At 38.8% G+C, this 23,983-nt stretch overlaps 1 protein-coding gene across 3 annotated transcripts in view; it reads right to left on the reverse strand.

The window, feature by feature from the left end:
- Nucleotides 1-23,983, reverse strand: part of TAF2 (TATA-box binding protein associated factor 2) — a 137,133-nt gene that overhangs the window by 79,564 nt on the left and 33,586 nt on the right. For all 3 annotated transcript variants that reach the window (XM_071208011.1, XM_058275962.2, XM_058275961.2), the window contains exons 5-10: nucleotides 23,773-23,914; nucleotides 21,419-21,650; nucleotides 18,112-18,296; nucleotides 17,023-17,136; nucleotides 15,823-15,922; nucleotides 13,614-13,699 (exon numbers count right to left, since the gene is read on the reverse strand). In XM_071208011.1, coding sequence (XP_071064112.1) covers nucleotides 13,614-13,699; nucleotides 15,823-15,922; nucleotides 17,023-17,136; nucleotides 18,112-18,296; nucleotides 21,419-21,650; nucleotides 23,773-23,914 — 859 coding nt within the window. The remainder of the gene's footprint in view (nucleotides 1-13,613; nucleotides 13,700-15,822; nucleotides 15,923-17,022; nucleotides 17,137-18,111; nucleotides 18,297-21,418; nucleotides 21,651-23,772; nucleotides 23,915-23,983) is intronic.

Consider the following 23,983-nt stretch of genomic DNA (forward strand, 5'->3'; position numbering starts at 1 on the left):
AATCTCCTAAATCAATTTAAGAAGATGAAGGAAGAGATAAAAGATATTAAGAAGACACTGAAGTGGAAGCGGCTATGGCTCAATCAGTTGGGCTCCTATCTACCATATGGGAGGCCCTGGGTTCATGTCCCGGGGCCTCCTTGTGAAGGCAGGCTCGCCCGCACGCTGCAGAGAGCTGCCAGCCCGCAAGCACCACAGAGTGCTCCCTGCCCGCAAGTGCCGCAGAGAGCCAACTCAGCAAGGTGACTCAACAAAAAGGGAGACAAATAAAAAAACACAGATGAGTATGCAGCAAATGGACACAGAGAGCAGACAGCAAGCAAGCCACAATGGGGGGAAGTGGCCAAAAAAATTAAAAAAACAAAACAAAACAAAAAAAAGGCCCGACCTAATGCCCTGGGCTGGTTGCTGAGAATACAGAGGGAGGGTGGGTGTAGGGGGAAAAAAGAAGACACTGAGGGGAAGCAGATGTGGCTTAGGCGACCGGGCTCCTGCCTGCCACATGGGAGATTGTTGGCTCAGATCCCGGTGCCTCTTAAAGAAGACAGAGGATTGGCATGACGGGCAGGCACAGCAAGCTGACACAAGAGACACAAGAAGAGGGAACACAATAAGAGACACAACAAAGCAGGGAGCAGAGGTTCCTGGTGCCACCTAAAGAAGGCAGCCAGCTGATGCAATGGTTAGGCATGGAGAGTTGATGCGACAAGAAATGCAGGGAGAAAAAACAATGAGAGACACAATAAAGCAGGGAGTGTAAGTCGTTGAAGCAATTGGGCACCTCCCTCCCACATCAGAGGTCCCAGGTTCAGCTCCTGGTATACCCTTAAAAAAAAAAAAGAAAGAATCAAGGAAGACAAATGGACAGGGTGGGTGTGAAGAGCAAGGAGAGGTGGGAAGAAATAAATTAAATTAAATAAATCTTTAGGAAAAAAAAAAGACACTGGGGGAAGGGAATGTGGCTCAGGGGGAAGAGGTTGTGGCTCAAGATACTGAGCTCCCACCTTCCACATGAGAGGTCCATAGCTTGGTTCCTGGGGCCTTTTGGAGAAGAAGAGCGAGATAAGCAAACACAGTGAGCAACAGAATGACACAATAAGGAGACGAAAAGAGGAAAGACAATGAGAGATACAACAAAGTAAGGGCTGAGGTGGCTCAAGCGAATAAGCACCTCTCCCCGCCGTGGGAGAACCCAGGTTCTGTTCCCCGTGCCTCCTAAAGAGAAGACGAGCAGACACAGCAAATAGACACAAAGACAGAGAGCACAAAACAATAAGGGGGAGGAATAAATTGTTGCTGACTCCCTTCACCCCTCCTCCTAGCCTTTGTTATCTCCCTTTTCCAGCCGTTGCTATCCTTCACCGCCTACCTCATAGCTGCCTGCACAGCTCCGCCTATCCACTACCGCCCCGTAGTTAATCCGCCCCCGTTCCTACCCCTCCCTTGACCCGACCTTATATAATCAAGTGTATTTCCGCAATAAAGTGGACTAGCTCACTCTCACAGGCTGTCTCCATGGTTTTTACCGCGCGTCCCCCACACCTGGAGAACCTAGGCCTACGCGCTAGCCTAGGGGCTCACCGCCGAGCCGTGGAAGCCCGCCCGGTCCTCGTGGGTTGCTAACTTAAAATAGCAAGCCCACAGCTGGGGGCTCGTCCGGGATCCTTTCCTTCCACCGCCCTCCGGCCCCTCTCTGCTGCTGCTGCTGCTGTCTACAGGCGATCATTTCAGCTCTCCAGATTCCCCAAAAGGACTCACCTCTGCACAGTCTACAAGAAGAGCCTTATTGCCGCCTCTACAACCTGCTGCTGACAAGTGCCTAACCTCCACCGAAACGTGCCTTACAACTTATCAGAAAAGAACTCTCAGTGCAGATGCTCTTCCCACTCCCCTCGCACCCTCACCCGCTTTTATACTTCTTTTTTATAGTCTTCATTTTTTTAACAATCTTTTCAGCTGTCTGTCTCGCGGCTACAGCCCCAGCAGATTGGAACCTCCGCCAACGCTTTCTCCTTGCTGTCGCCTTTCTACTTCTAATTGGCGTTTTCACCTCCCTCGTCGCCCTCCTCCCATGACCACCATGCGCCCCCAAGTAAATTCACTCGAGCCTACCTCTCCAACACCACCATCCGTGAGAACCACACCAGCTCCTTCTCGCCGCGAACGACGTCGACAACGCTTCCTTGCCCGCCGCTTAAGTTGTCTTTCCCTTGAAGATGATGACCCCATCGAGCGCCAAGTTCTCCAGCTCCTCCGACAGGCCCGCTCTGTTCACACCCCCGCCTCCTGTTCCCCTACCCTTCCCTACCTCATCCATCTCCTCATTCTCATGTTGTCTCTAGCCTCCTCTGCCCAAAGCTCCTCATCCCATCAGCCATTCAACTGGACCTTGCAGACATTCCCGGAAAAACGCATTCTCGCTTATAATGTTACTAGTGTCGCTCCCTCTTTTCTCACACACGTCTGCCCTCTTGCTGGAATTTCCTTCCATCCCGAATGCCAAGTAAGCAACATCAGAAAAGCGAAAGTAGGCCACCACTCCTCCTCATCCTGTCGAGGCGGGAATACAGCATGCCTGCTTTCTCGAAACAACCGTCTCCTTGGCCCTCAATTCAACCCTGTGTCTGGTTTTTACATCTGTCCTGCTAGTGCTCGAGGTTGTCATGACCCATTACACTTCTACTGCCCCTCTTGGGGATGTGTGACCATGGTCCATGGATGGTCCGGCGCCCCCAACAGAGACCCGTATCTCTCTCTCCAAGTAGCCAACAATTCCCGTTGGGACTTCATTTGGCTGACAGTAAAAAACCCAAACGACGATACATGGCTGGCCACTCGCCCCTATGGACTCCGGTTGTATATGAGCAACTATGATCGTGGCGCTTTGTTTGAAATCCAAAAGCGTGTTGTCTCCACCCCACCCTCTGCTATTGGTCCCAACCACATCCTTAACCCTCCTCCCTCACCCACTGTTCACCTTCTTCCGTCCTCATCTACCCCCCTCAAAATCTCTTCCACCTCGGCCGCCGTCGTCCCTTCTACAAGCCCCACTTCCCCCCCCGCTTCAGGTATACAACCACATCCTCTCATCCCCTCTAGTCCCTACTTCAAACTCCTAAACGCCTCCTATTCCTCTCTCAACGCCTCCCACCCCAACCTCACTCGCTCTTGCTGGTTGTGTCTTTCCCCCAGCCTCCCCCTCTATGATCCACTTGCTATCCCTTCACCACTCTTTACTTCCTCCACCGACGATGCCCCCTCTTCCTGCAATTGGAATCAATCTACTCATGTCCCACTCACTTTTACGCACATCTCTTCCAAAGGTTTATGCATTCACCCCCGTTCTTCCCACACTCCTAGCCTTACAGCCTGTACCAACTATACCTCCCCAAACATCTCTGCCAAATACTTAGTTCCCCTAAACACCACCCAATGGCTCTGCTCTTCCACCGGACTTACCCCATGCTTATCTGTTGCCACACTTAACAAGACCAAAGAAACGTGTGTTCTCATCCTCCTCACGCCTCGAGTCATCTATCACACTCCTCTACATTTCTTTGAAGCCTTTGACCACACTCAAGAAGCTATTTACCTCCACAAACGCGAACCTATTACTGCTGTACTCACTGTCACTTCCCTCCTAGCTACAGCTGGAGCTGCCACTGGTGTTGCAGCCCTAGCCACACAAGCCTCCGCCCTCCAAAACCTCAGACAAGCAGTAGACTCTGATATCATCTACCTCCGAGATGCAGTCAAATATCTTAAAGACTCCCTCAATTCCCTTTCAGAAGTTGTCCTGCAAAACCGCCGAGGCCTTGACCTCCTCCTCCTCAAAGAAGGTGGCCCATGTGCAGCTCTGGGAGAAGAATGCTGTGTCTATGCCAACTATACCGGTTTAGTAGACTCCAGCTTAAAAGAACTTGAAAAAGGTCTCAACCAACGCCGACTTGAACGAGCCCAAACTGCTGGTTCCTGGGGCTTCCTGCAGCCCCTCCTCCCCTATCTCCTCCCGCTAATAACCCCAGTTCTGCTCATCATCCTAGGTCTCACCGTTGGTCCTTGGGCCATTCGACGAATCATCCGCCTTGCCAAAGATCACGCTGACAGTGTATTTTCCTCGTCTGTTCAAATCCATTACCACTGTCTTGCTACCTCTGATCTCGCTCCTCAGTCTCGCCCTTGTCCTCGCCCCCCTTCCCACCGTACTTCCCGCCTGTGAAGCTGCTTGCTGTGAAACTCCCTGACCTTAGCCGCCGGCACGGGTTTGTTTCCCTCGGCGTAAAGGGCTTGGGTGCACCCTCCGCCCCCCTTTATTGCTATACGTCTGAGAGTCCTTCGCGGTTAAGCCAGCCACAGCGCTATCCACCCCAAAAAAAGCGTGCGCAACATCATGTTAGATATTTTGTCTAGCACCGGCACGCACCGACCCTAAGGGCTATGCATACATTCTGGCCAAATGATATGTCATTTGCCCATCGCCAGTCAATTCTACCCCCTTTTTCTCTCACCCTCCACAGCCCATCCCCCTACTCTCTCACGCCTTTTTTTTAATAAAACAAAAGGAGCAATTGTTGCTGCCTCCCTTCACCCCTCCTCCTAGCCTTTGTTATCTCCCTTTTCCAGCCGTTGCTATCCTTCACCGCCTACCTCATAGCTGCCTGCACAGCTCCGCCTATCCACTACCGCCCCGTAGTTAATCCGCCCCCGTTCCTACCCCTCCCTTGACCCGACCTTATATAATCAAGTGTATTTCCGCAATAAAGTGGACTAGCTCACTCTCACAGGCTGTCTCCGTGGTTTTTACCGCGCGTCCCCCACACCTGGAGAACCTAGGCCTACGCGCTAGCCTAGGGGCTCACCGCCGAGCCGTGGAAGCCCGCCCGGTCCTCGTGGGTTGCTAACTTAAAATAGCAAGCCCACAATAAATAAAATAAATCTTAAACAAAAAAAGACGACACTGGGTGAGCATACAGAAGAAACTGAAAAAAATACATAGAAAAATAACATCTTATTATGGTAATGGAAAGCACAAGAGAAGAGATTGAAAATAATTAGAATCAAACAACAGCAGAACTGAACAGGCAGAAAAAAGTAGTAGTGAATTAGGGGATAGGACATCCAAAATTGCACAGACTTAAGAATAGATACAGAAAAAAAAAGGAAAAAACTGAGCTGGGGCTCAGGGAATTGAAGACAGCATGAAGGGCACAAATATATACATGATATGGGTGTCAAAGAGGGAGCAGAGAAGGATAAAGGGGCAGAAAGAGTGTATGAGGAAATAATGGCTGAAAATTTATGTATGTACATGTCCAGGAAGCACAGCATAATCCAAACAGAATAAATCCTAATGGAAATACTCCAGGACACATACTAATCAGATTGTCAAATGCCAAAGATAAAGAGAGAATCCTGAAAGCAGCAAGAGAAAAGCGATCCATCACATACAACGGAAGCTCAATAAGATAAAGTGCTGATTTCTCATCAGAAACCATGGAGGTGAGAAGGCAGAGGTATAACATATTTAAGATACTGAAAGAGAAAAACTTCCAGCCAAGAATTCTATATCTGGCAAAAATGCCCTTCAAAAATAAGGGGAAGGGAAGTGGATGTAGCTCAAGTGACTGGGCTCCCATCTACCATTTGGGAGGTCCAGGGTTCGATTTCCAGGGCCTCCTGGTGAAGGCAATCTGGCCTGCGCAACGAGCGGGCCCAAATGGAGTGCTGGCCCACACAAGAATGCTGGCCTGAGCAGCAAGCTGGCCCCAGCAGAGAGCTGGCGCAGCAAGATGATGCAAAAAAAGAGACACAGAGGAGAGACATTAAGAGATGCAGCAGACCAGGATGCTGAAGTGGCGCAAGAGATTGAGCACTTCTCTCCCACTGTGGAAGGTCAGTCCTAGACTCGGTTCCCAGCGCTACCTAAAGAGGAGACAAGCAGACACAGAAGAACACATAGCAAATGGACACAGAAAGCAGACAACAGAGGGGTGGGAATAAATAAATCACTCTTCAAAAATAAAAAAAAGCTTCCCACACACAAGGTCCTGGGTTCAATCCCCACCCAATCCCTTAAAAAGAGAGAGAGACAGATTGGCAGAAAGAAAAAAAAATCTCTTAAGATTTTTTTTCTCTCCACTTCCCTGCCCCCGCCCCTAGCTGTCTGCTCTCTGTGTCCATTCACTGTGTGTTCTTCTATGTCCACTTATATTCTTGTCAGCGGCACCTGGAATCTGTGTCTCTTTCTGTTGCATCATCTTGCTGCGTAAGTTCTCCATGTATGCAGCACCGCCCTGGGCAAGCTGCCCTTTTTTCATGCTGGGCGGCTCTCCTTACGGAGCGCACTCCTTGCACGTGGGGCTCCCCTACGTGGGAGACACCCCTGCGTGACATGGCACTCCTTGCATGCATCAGCACTGCGCCGGGCCAGCTTATCACACAAGTTGGGAGGCCCTAGGTTTGAACCCTGGACCTTCCACGTGGTAGGCAGATGCTCTATCCATTGAGCCAAATCCGCTTTCCCAGAATGAATTTTTTAAAAATATGATCCATCTATATGTTGGCTACAAAAGACTCACCTTCAACCCAAGGATACCAAGAGGCTAACAATGAAAGGCTGGAAAACAATATCCCACAAAGAGTAACCAAAAAAGCTGGGGTAACTATACTAATATCAGAGAAAATAGACTTATGTGCAAAACTGTTATAAGAAACAAAGAACACCATACATTAATAAAAGAGGCAATCAACCAAGAAGAAAGAATATAAATATGCACCTAACCAACATGCCCCAAAATACATGAGTCAAAAAGTGGCAAAACTCAAGGGAGAAATATATGCCTCTACAATAGTAGTGGGGGGTTTCAATATGCAAGTCTCAGCAATAGACAGAACATCTATACAGAGGATCAATAAAGAAAGAGAGATCTTAAATAATATGATAAAAGAACTAGATCTAACAGATAAATACAGAATACAGCACCACAAAACAGAAAGATATACATTCTTTTTGAGTGCTCATGGATAGACCACATGTTAGGACACAGAACAAGTACCAATGAATTTAGAAAGACTGAAATGATACATAGCACTTTCTCTGACCTCAATAGACCAATCACAAGTAAAGAGATCGAATCAGTTATCAAAAAACTTCCAACAAAGAACACAGGACCAGGTGTCTTCAAAGGTGAATTCTACCAAGCATTCCAAAAAGAATTAATACCAAATCCTGTTCAAACTCTTCCAAAAAATTGAGGAGAGGCCATTCCCTAACTCATTCTATGAAGCCAATATATCCCTAATACCTAAGGTAAAAAAAAAAGATGCTACAAGAAGAGAAAATTACAAACCAATTTCTCTAATGAACTTAGATATAAAAATCCTCAACAAAGTACTGGCAAATAAAATCCAAAAACACATTAGATGAATGATACAACACAATCAAATGGGCTTTTATCTCTAGTATGCAAGGGTATTTCAAAACAAGAAAATTAATTAATGTAATACACGACCATAAGCAAATTGAAGGATAATCTCTATCAATGTAGAAAAGACATTTGACAAAATCCAGCATCCTTTCTTGATAAAAACACTCTGAAAGATAGGAACAGAAGGAAACTTTCTCAACATGGTAATACATATATGAAAAACCCACAAATAACCTTCTATTCAATGGTGAAACACCAAACGGTTTCCCACTGAGATCGGGAACAAGACAAGGATGCCCACTGTCACTACTGTTATTCAATATTGTGCTAAAAGGTCTAACTAGAGCAATTAGGCAAGAAAAAGAAATAAAAGGCACCCAAACAGGGAAGGAAGAAGTAAAAACATTTACTATTTGTTGATGATACAATCCTACACCTAGAAAAATCCAAAGATAGCCACAACAAAGTTACTAGAACTAATAGACAAGTTCAGCCAACTGGCAGGAGTCAAGATTAATATGCAGAAATCAGTAGCCTTTATAGTTTCTTTTTTTTCATTTCAAACATTTATTTTCATATCACTGTTACACGTTATTCAGTTAACACAAGATAAGTATAATAAAATGTGCTTTAGTCAGCAGTTACACTCCCTCCTTATTTTTAAATAAAATTTTATTGTTGTAAATCATTCATACATGAACATACATTAAATAAATGCATAGTAAAATTAGTAGCATTTCTAAACACTACTAATGAGCAATATCAAGAGGAAATCAGAAAAAAAATTCCATTTACAATAGTGACTAAAAGAATGAAATATTTAGGAATAACTTAACCAAAAACATAAAGGACCTATATTCAGAAAACTACAAAACATTGCTAAATGAAACCAAAAAGACCTAAATAAATGGAAGGACATTCCGTGCTCATAGGTTGAGAGACTAAATACTGTTAAGATGTCAATTCTACCCAAGTTGATTTACAGATTCAAAGCAATCACAATAAAAATTCCAATAGCCTTTTTTGCAGAAATGATACAGTCAAATATCAAATTTATTTGGAAGAGTAAGGAGCCCCAAATAGTCAAAAACATCTTGAAAAAGGAAAACAAAACTGAAGGACTCACATTACCTGACTTTAAAGCATATTACAAAGCTACATTGGGCAACACAGCATTGTACTAGCACAAGGACAGACATATTGACCAATGAAATAGAACTGAGACACATCTACAGTCAACTGATATTTGACAAGGCTGCCAAGTCCACTCAACTGGAACAGAATGGTCTCTTCAACCAACGGTGCTGGGAGAACTAGATATCCATGTTCAAAAGAATAAGAGAAGAACCTACTTTATGTCCTATACAAAAATTAACTCAAGATGGATCACAGATATAAATATAAGAACTGGGACCATAAAACTCCTAGAGGATAATGTAGGAAAGCATCTTGGAGATTTTGTAGTAGGCAACAGTTTCATAAACTTTACATCCAAAGGACAATCAACAAAAGAAAAATTAGATAAATAGGGCCTCTTCAAAATTAAAAACTTTTGTTCTTCCAAGGAATACGTTAAGAAAGTGAAAAGGCAGCCTACTTAATGGGAGAAAATATTTGGAAACCACATATCTGATAAAAGTCTAATATCAAGCATATATAAAGACATTTTACAACTCAACAATAAAAAGCCAAAATAAGTAAAGGATTTAAATAGACATTTTTCCAAAGAAAAAATACAAATAGCTAAAAAGCACATGAAAAGAAGCTCAACATCACTAGCTATTAGGGAAATGCAAGCAAAATCATGAGATATCATTTCATAACTACTAAACTAACCACCATTAAAAAAAATAAAAAATAAAAAATAGGAAACTACCAATATTGGAGAGGACTACAGAAATAGGCAGGCTCATTAACTGCTAGTGGGAACGATGAATAAATAGTGCAGCTGCTGTGGAAGACACTTTGGCGGTTCCCCACGAAGCTAAAATATAATTGCCACTGGAGTTGGCAGTCCTACTACTAGGTATATATTCAGAAGAACTGAAAGCAGGGACACAGAAAGGTATATGTACACCAATGTTCAAAGCAACACTATTCACAATTGCTAATAGATGGAAGCAGCCCAAACGTCCATCAACAGATGAACTGTTTAACAAAATGTGATATATACATACAATGGAATATTATTCAGCTATAAGAATGAATGAAGTACTGATGCAGGCAACCACGTGAATGGGCCTTGAGAACCTTATGTTAAGTAGATAAACCAGGCACAGAAGAATACTGTATGATCTCACTAATATGAACTAATTATAATAATCAAACTCTTACAGGCAGAATCAGGAGTTGGAATGGGGATAGAGAATGTATAGCTGTTGCTTAATCTGTACAAAATTTATAATTAGGTGGAATGTAGAGGTCTGGGGGTAGACAGAGGTGATAGTAACGCAAGACTGTAAGTGTAGATGGCAGCGCTGAGGTATCTGTGTGAACGTGTGTGAAGAGGGAGGTTTTGGGTCATATATTTTATTAGAAGGAAAGCTAGAGGTTAAAACATAGAATTGTGTAATACAGCAAACCATGTGGTAAATGAAGATTGGGGTTAACAATATAAATATATTCAAATGTTTTTTCAGGATCTAAACCCAAAGTACATCACTACTACAGAGTATTAATAATAGGTTGTATATGTAGAAAAAAATGCACCTAAAATAATATATGGAACATAGTTAACTAACATTTTAACATTCTTACATCAAATGTAACAGAGGTATTACACCATTGTCAATGATAGAGGTGGTCTAGGAATATTGCATATTTTATTATTAGAAAAATGTTGTCTCAGAAACCAAATTTCTCTATAACTTATACTGTTTTACATGGTCAGGTGTCTAGACAGACAGGGCCTTTGAAAGAACTTGAACTTACATAGTTACATACTTCTATGGGATATAAATGTAGCCTTGTTGCCATAGTTATGTTTTCTGGATAGACAGAGGCCCGCACAGTAGTTAACAGAATATTAACTTCCCTTCTGGGGAAGTCCTGCTAATTTCTCAAATAAGATGGCCAGAGGTTGTGGAATATATACACCTTGCCTAATAAAGGTAAATAGGCTAATAAACCAAGCCTCGATCTTAATAATTGCACTTATGAACTTTATTCCTGTAATACTGGAGCTAAGCCTAATTATAATTAATGCTTAGGAGTTGTCTCTTGAAAACCTCCTTGATACTCAAATGTGGCCTCTAAGTCAAACCTGCAAATAATCTTACTACATTCCTTCTGACATGGGCCATGACTCTCAGACATTACCCTCTCTGGTACTGAGGGATTAATAGCAAGGGTTAATCAGCAATGCATCTGAAGAAATACCTTGATCAAAAGGTGGAAATATTAAATAAAATAGAGTTTTTAGGGCCAAGTGATTTCAAATTGAGTTGAGAGATCAGTCTGGAGGTTAGCTTTATGCAGGTCTCAGCCATACTCCACAAAATGCCACAATAAACAAAGCCTCAAAAAAAAGTGCTCCTGAGAGCCCCAGAGATGACTAGACACCATAGGCAAGCCACACGGCCACAAGAAATCAAGAGCCCTTCAGCAGGCTCTAACTGGGAACATATGAAAAGCTATTTTTCCCAATATAATATGCTTATCCTCATTTATAGATCCCCTAATCATGATTATTATTTTTATTTCAATGGTTTTCAATTTACCTATTAAGTATATTTCTTAGAGATTTAAAGCATTCAAATTGTTCATATGCCAGTTGAGCCCTGAAACCCAAGCAGATACGTGGCCAACTCTTACTCTCCAGTTCCTTGGGCTTGCCCTGGACAACTAACAAAATGATGATGATGGACCAGACCAATCCTAAAAGCAAGGAATAGCTTCAACTTCAAGCAAAACAATTTCATTCCTCTGTCCCATAATAGCCACATCCCTTCTCAGTGTGAAGCTGTCAGAGCAGATATCATCCCAAATCCCTGAAGACTGAGGAATCAAATTGCTCTAGTTTTGGGGAGCTGATGTTGCTCAGTGGATGAGCATCAGCTTCCCACATATGCGATCCCAGGTTGATGCCCAAGTAACTCAAAAAAAAAAAAAGATTGAGGAATCAACAAATATAAGAGGGAAGTGTAACTGTTGACTAAAGCAGATTTATTGTTATTGTCATTATTATCTTGTGTTAACTGAATAACGTAACATTGGTCCAAAAAAAAATAAATTTCTAAAATTTAAAAAAAACTGTTGCATATCCAAAATCTAATATTTGTCATCATGATAACTGAAAAATTATTTTAATATTTCACTGATTATTTCTGAGCTTAAGTTAAATGAACAGCATATGAAAAAGGGCTAAATAAATTCTAAGGTACCATGGAACACTATGAAATTCTTAAAGAGAAGTAACATGGGATACTCTCCAAAATATATATTAACGTATTTTTTAAAAAAGTACAAAGTAATATGTATATGATAGAACGACATCCTTAAAACACCATATACATATAAATAAAGGTAAATAAAAAGGTCTAGAAGATAATATACCAAATTTATAATCATGGTTATCTCTGGGGAGAAGACCTGGTGTGTGGGGGGGTGGAGGGGGTAAGAAGGGTTATAAGGATCTTTTATTTACGCTATATACTTCTAAATTGTTGTGAATTTTTTCAAAGAGCATGCACTCATTTATGTGCTGCTTTTATATATGTATTTTAAAAACTAAACAAGAATTGAAAAAATAGGCAGAACCAATATAAGAACATTTACTATAAATAATATTTATATGCAATGGGAATGGTCTAATTATATGCTGGAAAGTATCATACAGTAGGCAGACAGGAGAAGAAAGCAAAAGGAACTAACATTTATTGAGTTAATATTTACTATGTATCAAGCTTTATCTCAAGTATTCCTTGCAACCAGCCTGGTTAATAAGATGGATCATCAGTGCCATTTTACACATTAAAACATACACACATATAAACTAACACACTCATACACACACACAGATCCAGACAAGTTATACAATTTTCTTAGCTGACACAAATGAATAAGGAAGAGAACAAAGATTCAAATCCCAGTTTGTCTAACTCTAAATTCCTGTGCTTTGCTACTAACTAAATCTTTTCTCAGTGACCACGCTGCAACAATAAAATGCTTCTCCAAAATAGTTAGAGAGTTTTTTAACCTTTCCTGTGCCGTGAACACTTTTGGCAATCTTGTTAACCCTATGGGCCCCATCTGAGAAAGTGTGATTAAACGTATAAAATAAAATATATTGAATGTTTACAAAGGAAACCAATTATAGTGAGATGCAGTTATCAAAATTTTCAAAATTATATTACAGCAATATATGTACTAGTTTATTAATCTAATTAATAACTGCAATAATTCTGAGTGTAAACATTCTTTCAAGATAGTTGCAATAATTAAAATGACAGGAAAATATCCCTAATTCCTATTCTTGATAAAATCATTGGTGTTGATAAAAGTCACAGGTATTGCTTATACCACTTGTCTGTTGTCTACATTCAGAATTGAAGGAAATGTAATATTTCAGCTAATTGTTATTGAAAATACAGAAAAATTTCCTATCCAATTCAATCCACAGTTCCTTAGGCAAACCATGGACCCTAAGATAGATGAGAATCGCTGCTAGCCTCATTATCTAAGTATAAGGGCTCTTATTACTACAAAGGAAGAAGGAAAAACAGAAAAAGAATGAATGGAGGGTGAGAGAGAGGAAAAGAAAGGAGTAAATAATGTCTCAGTAGGTGATTATTAAGGCAAACAGGTATAGCTAAGATATCTTGTGATGCCAAAATCATCTGTTTAGACTTAAAAATAATTCGGTATGTAGGCAAAATATTCCTTTCCATTATTTTTTAAACTTTTAGGAGAACAGTGTGATACCAAAGTACCAGAAAATTAAAATGGAAAAGTGAAAAGCCTTATTTTTTTAAGTTGTTTAAAAAAAATTAAATCCATTTATAGTCATCTCATGCAATAAAAACAGTAAAACTACTGAAATGAATAATGAAAATATTACCAGTTTTGTGGCATCAATATTATTACATACATTTGGTGTTGTATGGGCCTCAACATACATATAAGTGACCCCATACAGTGATGCCATAAGAAAAGGCTTATAATTTCTTCTATGAAAAATAAACATACTTATCCTTTTCTTTTCCTCCACCAAATATGGGATGTAATAAAACCCCACCAGTCTTCAGTTCATATGCCACTATTTTGTCTAGCTCCTAAAAAAAGATATAAGAACAGGAGTCAATAAAATTTTTTTTACATATCAAATTTCAGAACTGAATTGTGAATTCTCATTTCTGGGAATAAGAATGTAAATTTCTTAAAATAAATGAAATCTATTTGAAGAGTGGTTTATATTCTTATAAATAAAACAGACTACACAGTTGGCTGAATAATAGTCAAATAGTCTTGAATGTATTGAGACTTCAAGGCTGGCCTAATGGCTCTTCCCAACCTTTCTGACCTGTGTTCCAAGTTTATTCCTTCCTTCTCTGTATTTTACTTATGACGGGGAATTTAAGTAGATACGGGAATAAAATTATTTCAGGGAACTATTTAAAAACTTCTCAAGTCTTCCTCTACTATAACATAGAGCAGAGAAAAAAAAAGCGTTTCAGTAAACAAAAGACAACAAAACAACTGTGCTGGAAACACTTGGCCAGTTTAAATAATATATAGGCAACATAAAGAAGTGTTAAAAGTCAAGTTTGAATCCTAGTTCTACTACTTGCTAGCTGTGTGACTCTGGTCAAATAACCTAGCCTCCCTGTGCCTCAGTTCCCTCATCTGTAAAGTGGGGATAATAACAAGGTTGTTATGAAGATTAAAAGAGTTAATATTTATAAAATGTTATAACAGTTCCTAACACACTATTAAGTGCTGTATGGCATTTCTTCTTCTCTACAATGGTTTTCAAGTAAAGAAAGGACTCTTCCAGTTCCAGATGGATGAATCCTTTCAGTTTTAGATGTGAGAAGTCTAGTAATTAATTTCATGGTTTACTTGAGTTTGGGCCTGGAAAACAAAAATAAATAAAATGGGAGAGGGGGAGGAAGGTAGGGTCCATTCAATGGGGAGATTAAAGATCGAGATTTTTCTAAATCAGAAGGGAAAAACTAAGCATGATGTTGTTAAGTATATAAAAATATGACTAGAATGGGCTAAGTAAATACAGGTGATTCTTTTTGGTTAAATCCTTAACTAGCAGGAAAAAGATGAAACAATGACATAATTGCATTGAAAGATTAACCAATCAATCCTGGATTTCAGCTCCAAACAACAACAAAAGACTAGCCAACATATAATAAATACTTACAATGTGCAAGGCAATATGCAATATACATTACTTGTGTAATATTTCACACCCCCTGCCCAAAAGATACTACTATTATATCCCTTTATACAGATGAGGGTTGGAAAGATTAATGAAAGTCACAAAGTTAGTAAATGTATGAGGTAGATTCAAATGCAAGCAATCTGATTCCAGAAATCTGTGCTCCAAGTCTAAACAATTTGTGGAAGGATAGAGTTATAAATGACCTCTAGGTGAAGCTGCAATATATCTAATAACCAACTTGATTTTAAGAGGCTTAAATACTGTCTTCCTTAAAAAAAAAAGTCTTTGGTGGTCAACTTGACAATTTGAAAACCAGGTAAGACAGACCAATATTCTTTCTCAGTAAAGTGATTCCCATACTGCTGGGAAAAATTAGGGACTTACAAATGATATTTTTTTTTTTAGTGTTATTTATTTATTTTTTATTGACTTTGTAATAATATTACATTAAAAATATATATTTGAGGTCCCATTCAACCCCACCCCCCCACCCCCCCTCTCCCCCCCCAACAACACTCGTTCCCATCATCATGAAACATCCATTGGATTTGGTAAGTACATCTTTGGTCACCTCTGCACCTCATATACAATGGTCCACATCATGGCCCATATTCTCCTCCATTCCATCCAGTGGGCCCTGTGAGGATCCACGATGTCCGGTGATTACCCCCGAGGCGCCATCCAGGGCAGCTCCACGTCCCAAATACGCCCCCACCTCTCACCTCTTCCTGCCCTTCCCCATACCCATCGTCCACCATGTCCACTTTTCCCAATCCAATGCCACCTCTTCTATGTGGACATTGGATTGGTTGTGTCCATTGCACCTCTATGTCAAGAGGAGGCTCAGATTCCACATGGATGCTGGCTGCCATCCTCCCACAAATGATATTTTAATAAGTATTTTACAGTCCTAAAAATAAAAGATATACAACTTGGAAGTCAATAGGACATCAACATGAGTTATTAGCTCATGAATGAATAATGGATGTCACTGTTTGGTACCTCTTTAATCCAATGGCGATACTCATTAACGCCAAAAGTTTTTTTCATCCAAAGTCCATAAATATAGCCTGAAATTCCCTTCAACACCCATTCGTCAGACCTAAGGAAAAAATAAATACAGAAACTTCTTTTAATCAGAAAAACTCTTCAGATGAAACCAAAAAGTGGAATGGAACAAAAATCATGTGAATTTTCTTGCCTTAAATCAAAATGAAAATTAATAAAGTATTTCATTTCCCCACATTCTCTGGCTAAGTTGACTAGTTCTACTTGCCCATTTATTATGTTCTCTTCACATCTGGCTTTACCTTTACTTATAAGACTGTTTTTACAGTCTTAATTCAAGCATATTTTACCTATATATGTGCTCTACTCTGGCAGGTTTGCTTACCTCCTGCTCAACTTTATAAGCGTATACTGTCCGCTTTTAAAGAAATAACTGTTCATAGTCAAGACTGTACTGGTCAATTCCTAAAGTCCATGTTCTAGTATTGCCAATTCTATGCATTAATGGCATTTCGAGACCAAAAGTTTATTTATTTAATTAATTTTGGTTTCTCAGAAGGAAAGGCAATATAGCCATTTGTTCATTTATTCATTTGTATTTATTTATCTAAATATTTTGCCTACTGTGTTCTAGGCACTATTTTTTATTCTCCCCTCCATAAGAAAGGATAAGAAGCCAAAATTTACATACTATACTTTATATAGAATGTTCACAATTACACATTATAATCTTAAGGGAGTTTCATGTAGTTCTTCAAATTCATCTCAAGTTAAATCAGAAAGAAAATGAAATGTTACTACTGCTCACCTCTTTCATATAATTGGTATAAAGTTAAGCACTAGCAGGCAAATCCCTCATGAGGAGCATAAATTTGTCTTGTACATTACATTCTGTCATTAGAAGTCTCATCATAATACACCTATAATATTCATACAGTTATTAAGAAGTTTGCTGCTGTAAAAAAAATCTTTCCTTATTTTTACTGTAAATTATAGAACAAATTCTATTGATTTCAGGGCTAAAAACTTAGAGTGAAATTTATAATCATTTTTTTCTTTAAGTAAATGTAGAATAATGTCTTTTAAATTAACTATCTGCAATTAAGGCAAAAAATCAGCTTAAACATCAAGAAAAAAGTTTTTAAATAAACTTTCCAAATTTTGAAATTAATTTGAAACTTTGACATTACTCACCAAGACATTCTGGATATGAAACATCCAAAAAACTGCTGGGCCAAGGACTGGGCTAAACACCTTCTAGTCAAAGGAGTTTCATCTATAATCATGGCACTATGTAAAAGATTTGTGCTGCAATTTAGAAGAGAAAACTAGGTATAATCTAGAAGAAAGCAATTATTCCATCAAAATAAAATAATTACATGTTTAAATTAATGGAATTTAAATTAGACATAAAAAAAGAAAAATCAGAATTCCCCAAAAAAACTTTCCACATCTTTTCAAAGTTTAGCTGATATACCCTATTATAATTTTTGCTTAAAGCAAGGAAGTCATGTTTCCTACTGATTTCCATTTGAAATGTAAGTATCTTTTTTTTAAGCAGAGAGAGGACAGTCATTAGAAACCGATCTGTTAATCAGAAACTGGTCCTCATGCAAAAGTTAATTTCAAAAATATTGTCCTAATAATAATATTAACTTTACTGTACTCAATTATTTACTTTCAAGTACATTATCTCATCAGATATCTCTAACACCATGGAGAATGCAGGGACAATATTACTATTCTCATTTTACAGAGGAGAAAATTTAGGTCTAACAAGGATAAAACAACTAACCCTGATAAAGGAAACTTCTAAATGTAGAACTTCCAAAGAAGCAAAGAAAGAAAGAAGGGAGGAAGGGAATAATGAAGAGAAGAAAAGGAAAAAAAGTTCTCTCTTTTTTCCCAGACTAATTACTGATACTCTCAAGTAAATTTTAATATAGTGCTGGGAATAAAAAAGCATATAAATTAAGTTGTAAGATTTTTAAAAATGTATAAGCAGAAAAAAGACTAAAAAGAAATATGGAAAATATGCATATCAGTTACTTCTAGATGGAGCTACTAATAGAAGTCTTTTAGGTCATTTTAAAATTTTCTTCTTTATGCTATTCTTTATTTTTTATTCTAAAAAATGCTAGGAAGATTTTCCTACAACTCCAACAACATCTAAATTAAAGGGAAAAAGTTCAGAACTCATCATAAAATTGATCACAAAATATACAGCTTTTCTTCACTTCATCATCTAATTCAGGTAATTCCCAAAGTTTAAAAGATACCAACCTAAAAATGCTCATGGAAGCATAAGCAGCCACTTCAACATAAGCCTCATCAATGAAAACAGTCTTAAAACAGGAGTAGGGATAACGACATGTAAGAATTTCTTCATAAAATTCAAAGACTTCATGAAGATATGATGTGGTGTGTTTAAGCAATGGAAGAAGTTGGGGTAAACAAAAATGAGTAACCTGAAAATAAAAAGCATGGAAGATCATCTAAATAAAAGAGTTGACTTTAATTTTTATATTTCCTAAATATCTCAATTACAAATGTTTCATAAAACCCATACTTTTGTTAAAAAATTTTATGTTGCTGAGAGAAAATGTGAAATTATAGATTACCACCCCCCCGACGGCTCCCTCATCTGTTTGCTCGTTGTTTTTGCTCGCCGTCTGCTTGTTTTTTTGCTCATTGTCTGTTTGTTTCTTCTTTAGCAGACACCAGGAACGGAACCCAGGACCTGCCATGTGGGAGGCAGGAGCACCACTGCTTGAGCTACATCTGCTCTCTGCTCATTTTGTTTTTGTTTTTGTTTTGTTTTTGCTCACTGCTTGTTGTCTTGCTCATTGTTGTTGTTTTGTCTTATTTTGGCTCGAGGTCCACTTGTTGTTTGTTTGTCTTCTTCAGAAGGCACTGGAAATCAAACCTTGATCTCCCATGAGGGAGGCAGCTACCCAAATGCCTGAGCCACATCCTCTCCCTAATGATTATTTTTATTGACCATTACAAAATATTGATTGTACCTAAAAATTAAATTCATGATGGAAAAGTTTGTGAAATGCTTAGACACACTGAAAATACAACTTTGGTTAGAAATTAAATCAAAATTTCTTCTGCAGATAAATGCACAGGAAAAAAATAAATTTCCAAGGCTCGTTTTAAGTGTAGCTTTTTTATAAATATCTAACCTAGTAGATAGTATACATGTCATAATACTATCTTAGTAATTAGTAGCTAATGTTAATTGCACTATCCTCACTTCTTATAAACAGCATTTGCTGGAGTCCTGTTTCTAATACCTCACCTATATACTGAAAGCTGCAGGGAAGCTTATTGCTCACTAGGAGGTAAGAAACGCCTGCAAAAGAAATGGCAATTCTGCCTTTCTTCATAGGTTATATCTCATCTCAGACACACACACATAAATATCACAAACTGTCTCATATTATGACTCTGTAACAAATGAATTGATAATGACGGCGATCACTCCAACTTGACTCAGTAAGGTTTCATGGAGGAGAATGAATGTGAGTTAATCTTTTGGAGTTGGACAAGTTTGTTAAGAAGAGGGGGAAAGGATATCCCAAAGTCAAAGGTAAGAAAGAATAAGGTATGATCAGAGAAATATCAGTAAACTATTTTCAATATAACAAACATTAGTAAGAAAATAGTTGGGAAAGGCTAGAAACAAAAATTAGGATCAAAATCTCGAAGAATCTGAAAGCCAGGCTAAATAAAGAGTTCTGATTACTGCAAGGTTGTGGAGTACGGGAACTGTTAACACATGATCAAAATTATTCTTCTAATTGCATTATAAAAGAATATATTCGAGGCTACCACAATAGTGAAGGATGAGTATCTATGTACTGTTAGTGATCAGGACCCAAACTATATCATGATATTTCCCTGGTACACAAAAAAAAACTGCTCATCAAACACAGCACTTACTCTTTTAGACAAATCTACAAGATAGCAAATCTACTGATAATGCTGGTAACTCTATTATTTATTTGAAAGAAAGAAACAGAGATGTTAAGTTATGGACTCTAAGAATTCAAGAAATAGACTTCCTCGGGAAGTGGACCTGGCCCAATGGATAGAGCATCCGCCTACCACATGGGAGGTCCAAGGTCAAACCCAGGGTCTCCTGACCCGTATGATGAGCTGGCCCACACACAGTGCTTATGTGCGTAAGGAGTGCCATGCCACGCAGGGACACCCCTGCATAGGGGAGCCCCACGTGCAAGGAGTGTGCAAAGAGTGTGCCCCATAAGGAGAGTCGCCCAGCATGAAAAAAAGTGCAGCCTGCCCAGGAATGGCACCACACACACAGAGAGCTGATGCAGCAAGATGATGCAACAAAAAGAGACATGGATTCCAGATGCCACTGACAAGACTACAGGTGGACACAAAAGAACATGCAGCAAATGGACACAGAGAGCAGACAACTGGGGGGGGGGGGAATGGGGGGGAAGGGGAGAGAAATAAAATTTTTTTAAAATCTAAAAAAAAAAAAAAGAAAGAAATAGACTTTAGACTTCCTGACTGACATTTGCTTTGTTCCCTTCCAACAGCTCAGAGTAGGAAAAATTCTTCTAAAATACAAAACAGGGACTAATCAGCAAATGCCGACTTTTAAAAAGCTGATCATTTGCCAAAGATAATAAAGTTCACTGTCAATCTAAAGAGTCACTGTCAAGATAGCAAAAGCAAAACTATTCACACAATACCCTGAATTTTTCCTTTAGTGATTTTATAAATCTTATGAATTTCAGGAAATCAGATGTAACAGGCAGACAGAGGGTTTCAGTCTCTCTACACCCTGGTTCTCCTCAATATCTGCTCACATATCCGTAAGAAATGCTGTTAAGATATACATGGTCACAATATAGGCCTTATTATAGATATAAAAAAATAATAAAAAATATAAAGAACCAATAGTAAATAAGATTCATTCAAATGCTATTTTAAACAGGTATAAAGGCCAAAGGATCAACAACCAATTACTCATTTTTTAATCACCAGATGTCTCATGCTTGGGGAGGCCTAAAAGTATTATGTGGCCTATCAACTGATACATGATTTGTGGCAAGATATGGGATGGGAGGAATATGGAAGAAGGATAAGTAAAACTGTAAAGAAACCCTCATAAACTTGCTGACTAGCATTCCAACCCCACTTCAAGCTTTTCTGTATCTCTCTGTTTATGTTGAAGTGAGATTAAATCTGCTTTTTAATTTTGAAATTACAATACGACAGATTCCAGAGACGGGAATAAATATCCATAAACATTTGCCAAACTAAAAGATGACATTAATAATGAATGGAATTAGTCACAAAAATCAACTTAATTCTATTCAAGGTAGACCTGAAGCTCTTTTAGAATGCTAAGCCCTCTGTTGAAAAAATCTGAAATTTTAATATGACACACATTGAATTCATTCACGTCCTTAAATATGTATCAGATAAGGAAACATTTTCTTTTCTGGTGATATTCTTGATAGTTAAAGAAAAAGTTAAGAAAGACTTATTATTTCACTATTACCCTTTCTTTTATTGGGAGGAGAGGGCAGACGAAGATATGACTTACCTCATGCATGTATGGGTCTACAAGTATTTCAAAAGGTCCAATGGCCAAAGAGATATTTGATGCTGCTGTTGGAATGGTAAGCATATAATGGAAAGTCTTCTTCCTCATATCATGGGTATACACTGTCTCCACCAAATCTCCATTGGACACAGCCACCATTGCAGCATCTACTGTAAATTCTAATTTCCATGTACATAATTCAGAGTATGAATCAACACATGGAAACCAAAATCTAGAGAAAGGATTGAAAGTATATAAGATACATTGCAAGTGTAACCTACATTGTTTTCACACATGTAGGATAGTTTAACATATCTAGAAAATGTACAAAAACAAACAGCTATTTGGCTACCAAAGCTTTTCACTGTAAAACTTGAAAGAAATACCTTTTCCAAATGCTATTTGGCACCATATGCTACCTCCAATTCAAACCTTAAAAATAGTTAAGCAATTCTTAGTTTTTGATTTTTAAATTAAAAATAATTTTAAGTTGGGGAGCAGATGTGGCTCAACTGCCTCCCACAAGGGAGGTCCCGGGTTCAGTTCCCAGTGCCTCCTGAAAAAAACAAAAACAAACAATAAGCAAAACAAATGAAAAAACCAACTCAGGGAAGCTGATGTGACTCAGTGGTTGAGTGCCAGCTTCCCACATACAAAGTCTCGGGTTCAATCCCTGGACCCAACTTTAAAAAAAAAAAAATTATATGGCATTCACTCCCAGAAATGAAAAAAGAAAATTTAATACTCATAATCTATTCTATAAATTATGAAATGCTTTTTTGGTGTATTTAATGCATTATATAAATTCAAAGTGAGTGCTGATAAGAACAGACATGAAGTTTCTACTATTAATAGATTTTCTGTCAGTTCAGGTCATGTCCTACTGTGATGTGCCAAGGTTCATACTTGGTATTGAAACACAAATCAATTTAAGACATTAGGGAAGCGGACTTGGCCCAGTGATTAGGGCATCTGTCTACTGCATGGGAGGTCCGCAGTTCAAACCCCGGGCCTCCTTGACCCGTGTGGAGCTGGCCCATGTGCAGTGCTCATGCACGCAAGGAATGCCGTGCCACGCAGGGTTGTCCCCGCGTAGGAGAGCCCCAAGCACAAGGAGTGCGCCCCATAAGGAGAGCCACCCAGCGCGAAAGAAAGTGCAGCCTGCGCAGGAATGGAGCCGCACACATGGAGAGCTGACACAACAAGATGACTCAACAAAAAGAAACACAGATTCCCGTGCCGCTGACAACAACAGAAGCGGACAAAGAAGACACAGCAAATAGACACAGAGAGCAGACAACCGGGGTGGGAGGGAAGGGGAGAGAAATAAATAAATAATTAAAAAAAAAAAAAGATATGATAAATGTGTTGAAGACAAGTGAGAGCAAAAAAAAGAAAGAGTAGGGGAGTGAGTATACTCAGTGGTTGGACCCCTGCTTCCCATACACAAGGTCCTAGACTCAATCTCCAGTACCTCCTGGGGAAGAAAAAGAATGTAACTCCTCTTTTAAGAAGACAAGCTGAGAAAGGAAAGATTAAGAATCAGTGAACTATACAGCAATAAGAATGAATTCCAATTACACGCAACAATATGGGTGAATCCCACTATAATAATGTTGAATAAAAAAAATAAATATGAAGAGCACAATGCATATGATTTCATTTACATAAATTTCACAACCAAGTGTAATCAATCTGTGGCATTTTAGAAATCAGGGTACTAGTTACTCTTGTGCAAGAGAATGTTCAGTGGGGAAATAATGAATGAAGTGAGCAGGAAGGGGTAAGGGGCTCCACAATGCTGTTAGATAACATTCTTTGTCTTGATCTGAGTATGGATTACACCAGTTTGTTCACTTGTGAAAATTTACTGAACTTCATACTTTAAATTTGGCCAATTTTCTGTATGTGTATTTTACTTCAATATAAAGTTCAAAAATAAAAAATAAAAAGAAAGCTTTCAATGTAAAGTTCAAAAATAAAAATAAAAACATTATTTTAGAAGAATAAATATGAAAATAAATATTGGTGAAGGATAAAGAGGTAGAAGAGTGAAACTAATGCAAGGTGTTAAAAATAGGGTGGTACATGGGAACTCTATTTTACCATGATTTTTCTATCAATATACAACTCCTTTATTAATTAAAAATTAAAAATTTTTATAAAAAAGAGCGAAGAGAGAAGGGAAAGGGGAAAACATAGGAGAAAGGAGGAACAACTAATGGAACAAGTTTCACAAGAGGTAAAAGAGATTTGGGGAATCAAACTCATACTTCCCAATTTACTCTAAATGTATGTATCTATACACCTAGAAAAAAAATTCAACTTAATTGAAATAGGTAAGAATAGTCTACCTTGTAGAATTTTGATACCCGCAAGAGAAAACATGAGCACCTCTCTCCGCCATGCTTCCCTCTACACTGGGTACCACAAAATGAAGACCTCCTTTTGGCTGATCCAAAGAAAAATTGATGTGTATCTTCAGAACCTTTAACTCTGCAAAAAATAAATACACACAGGCATTCATAGATAAATACATAAAGAAACAATAGTGGTCTGTATAAT

The sequence above is a fragment of the Dasypus novemcinctus genome, chromosome 14, assembly GCF_030445035.2.
Source record: "Dasypus novemcinctus isolate mDasNov1 chromosome 14, mDasNov1.1.hap2, whole genome shotgun sequence".
NCBI lineage: Eukaryota > Metazoa > Chordata > Mammalia > Cingulata > Dasypodidae > Dasypus > Dasypus novemcinctus.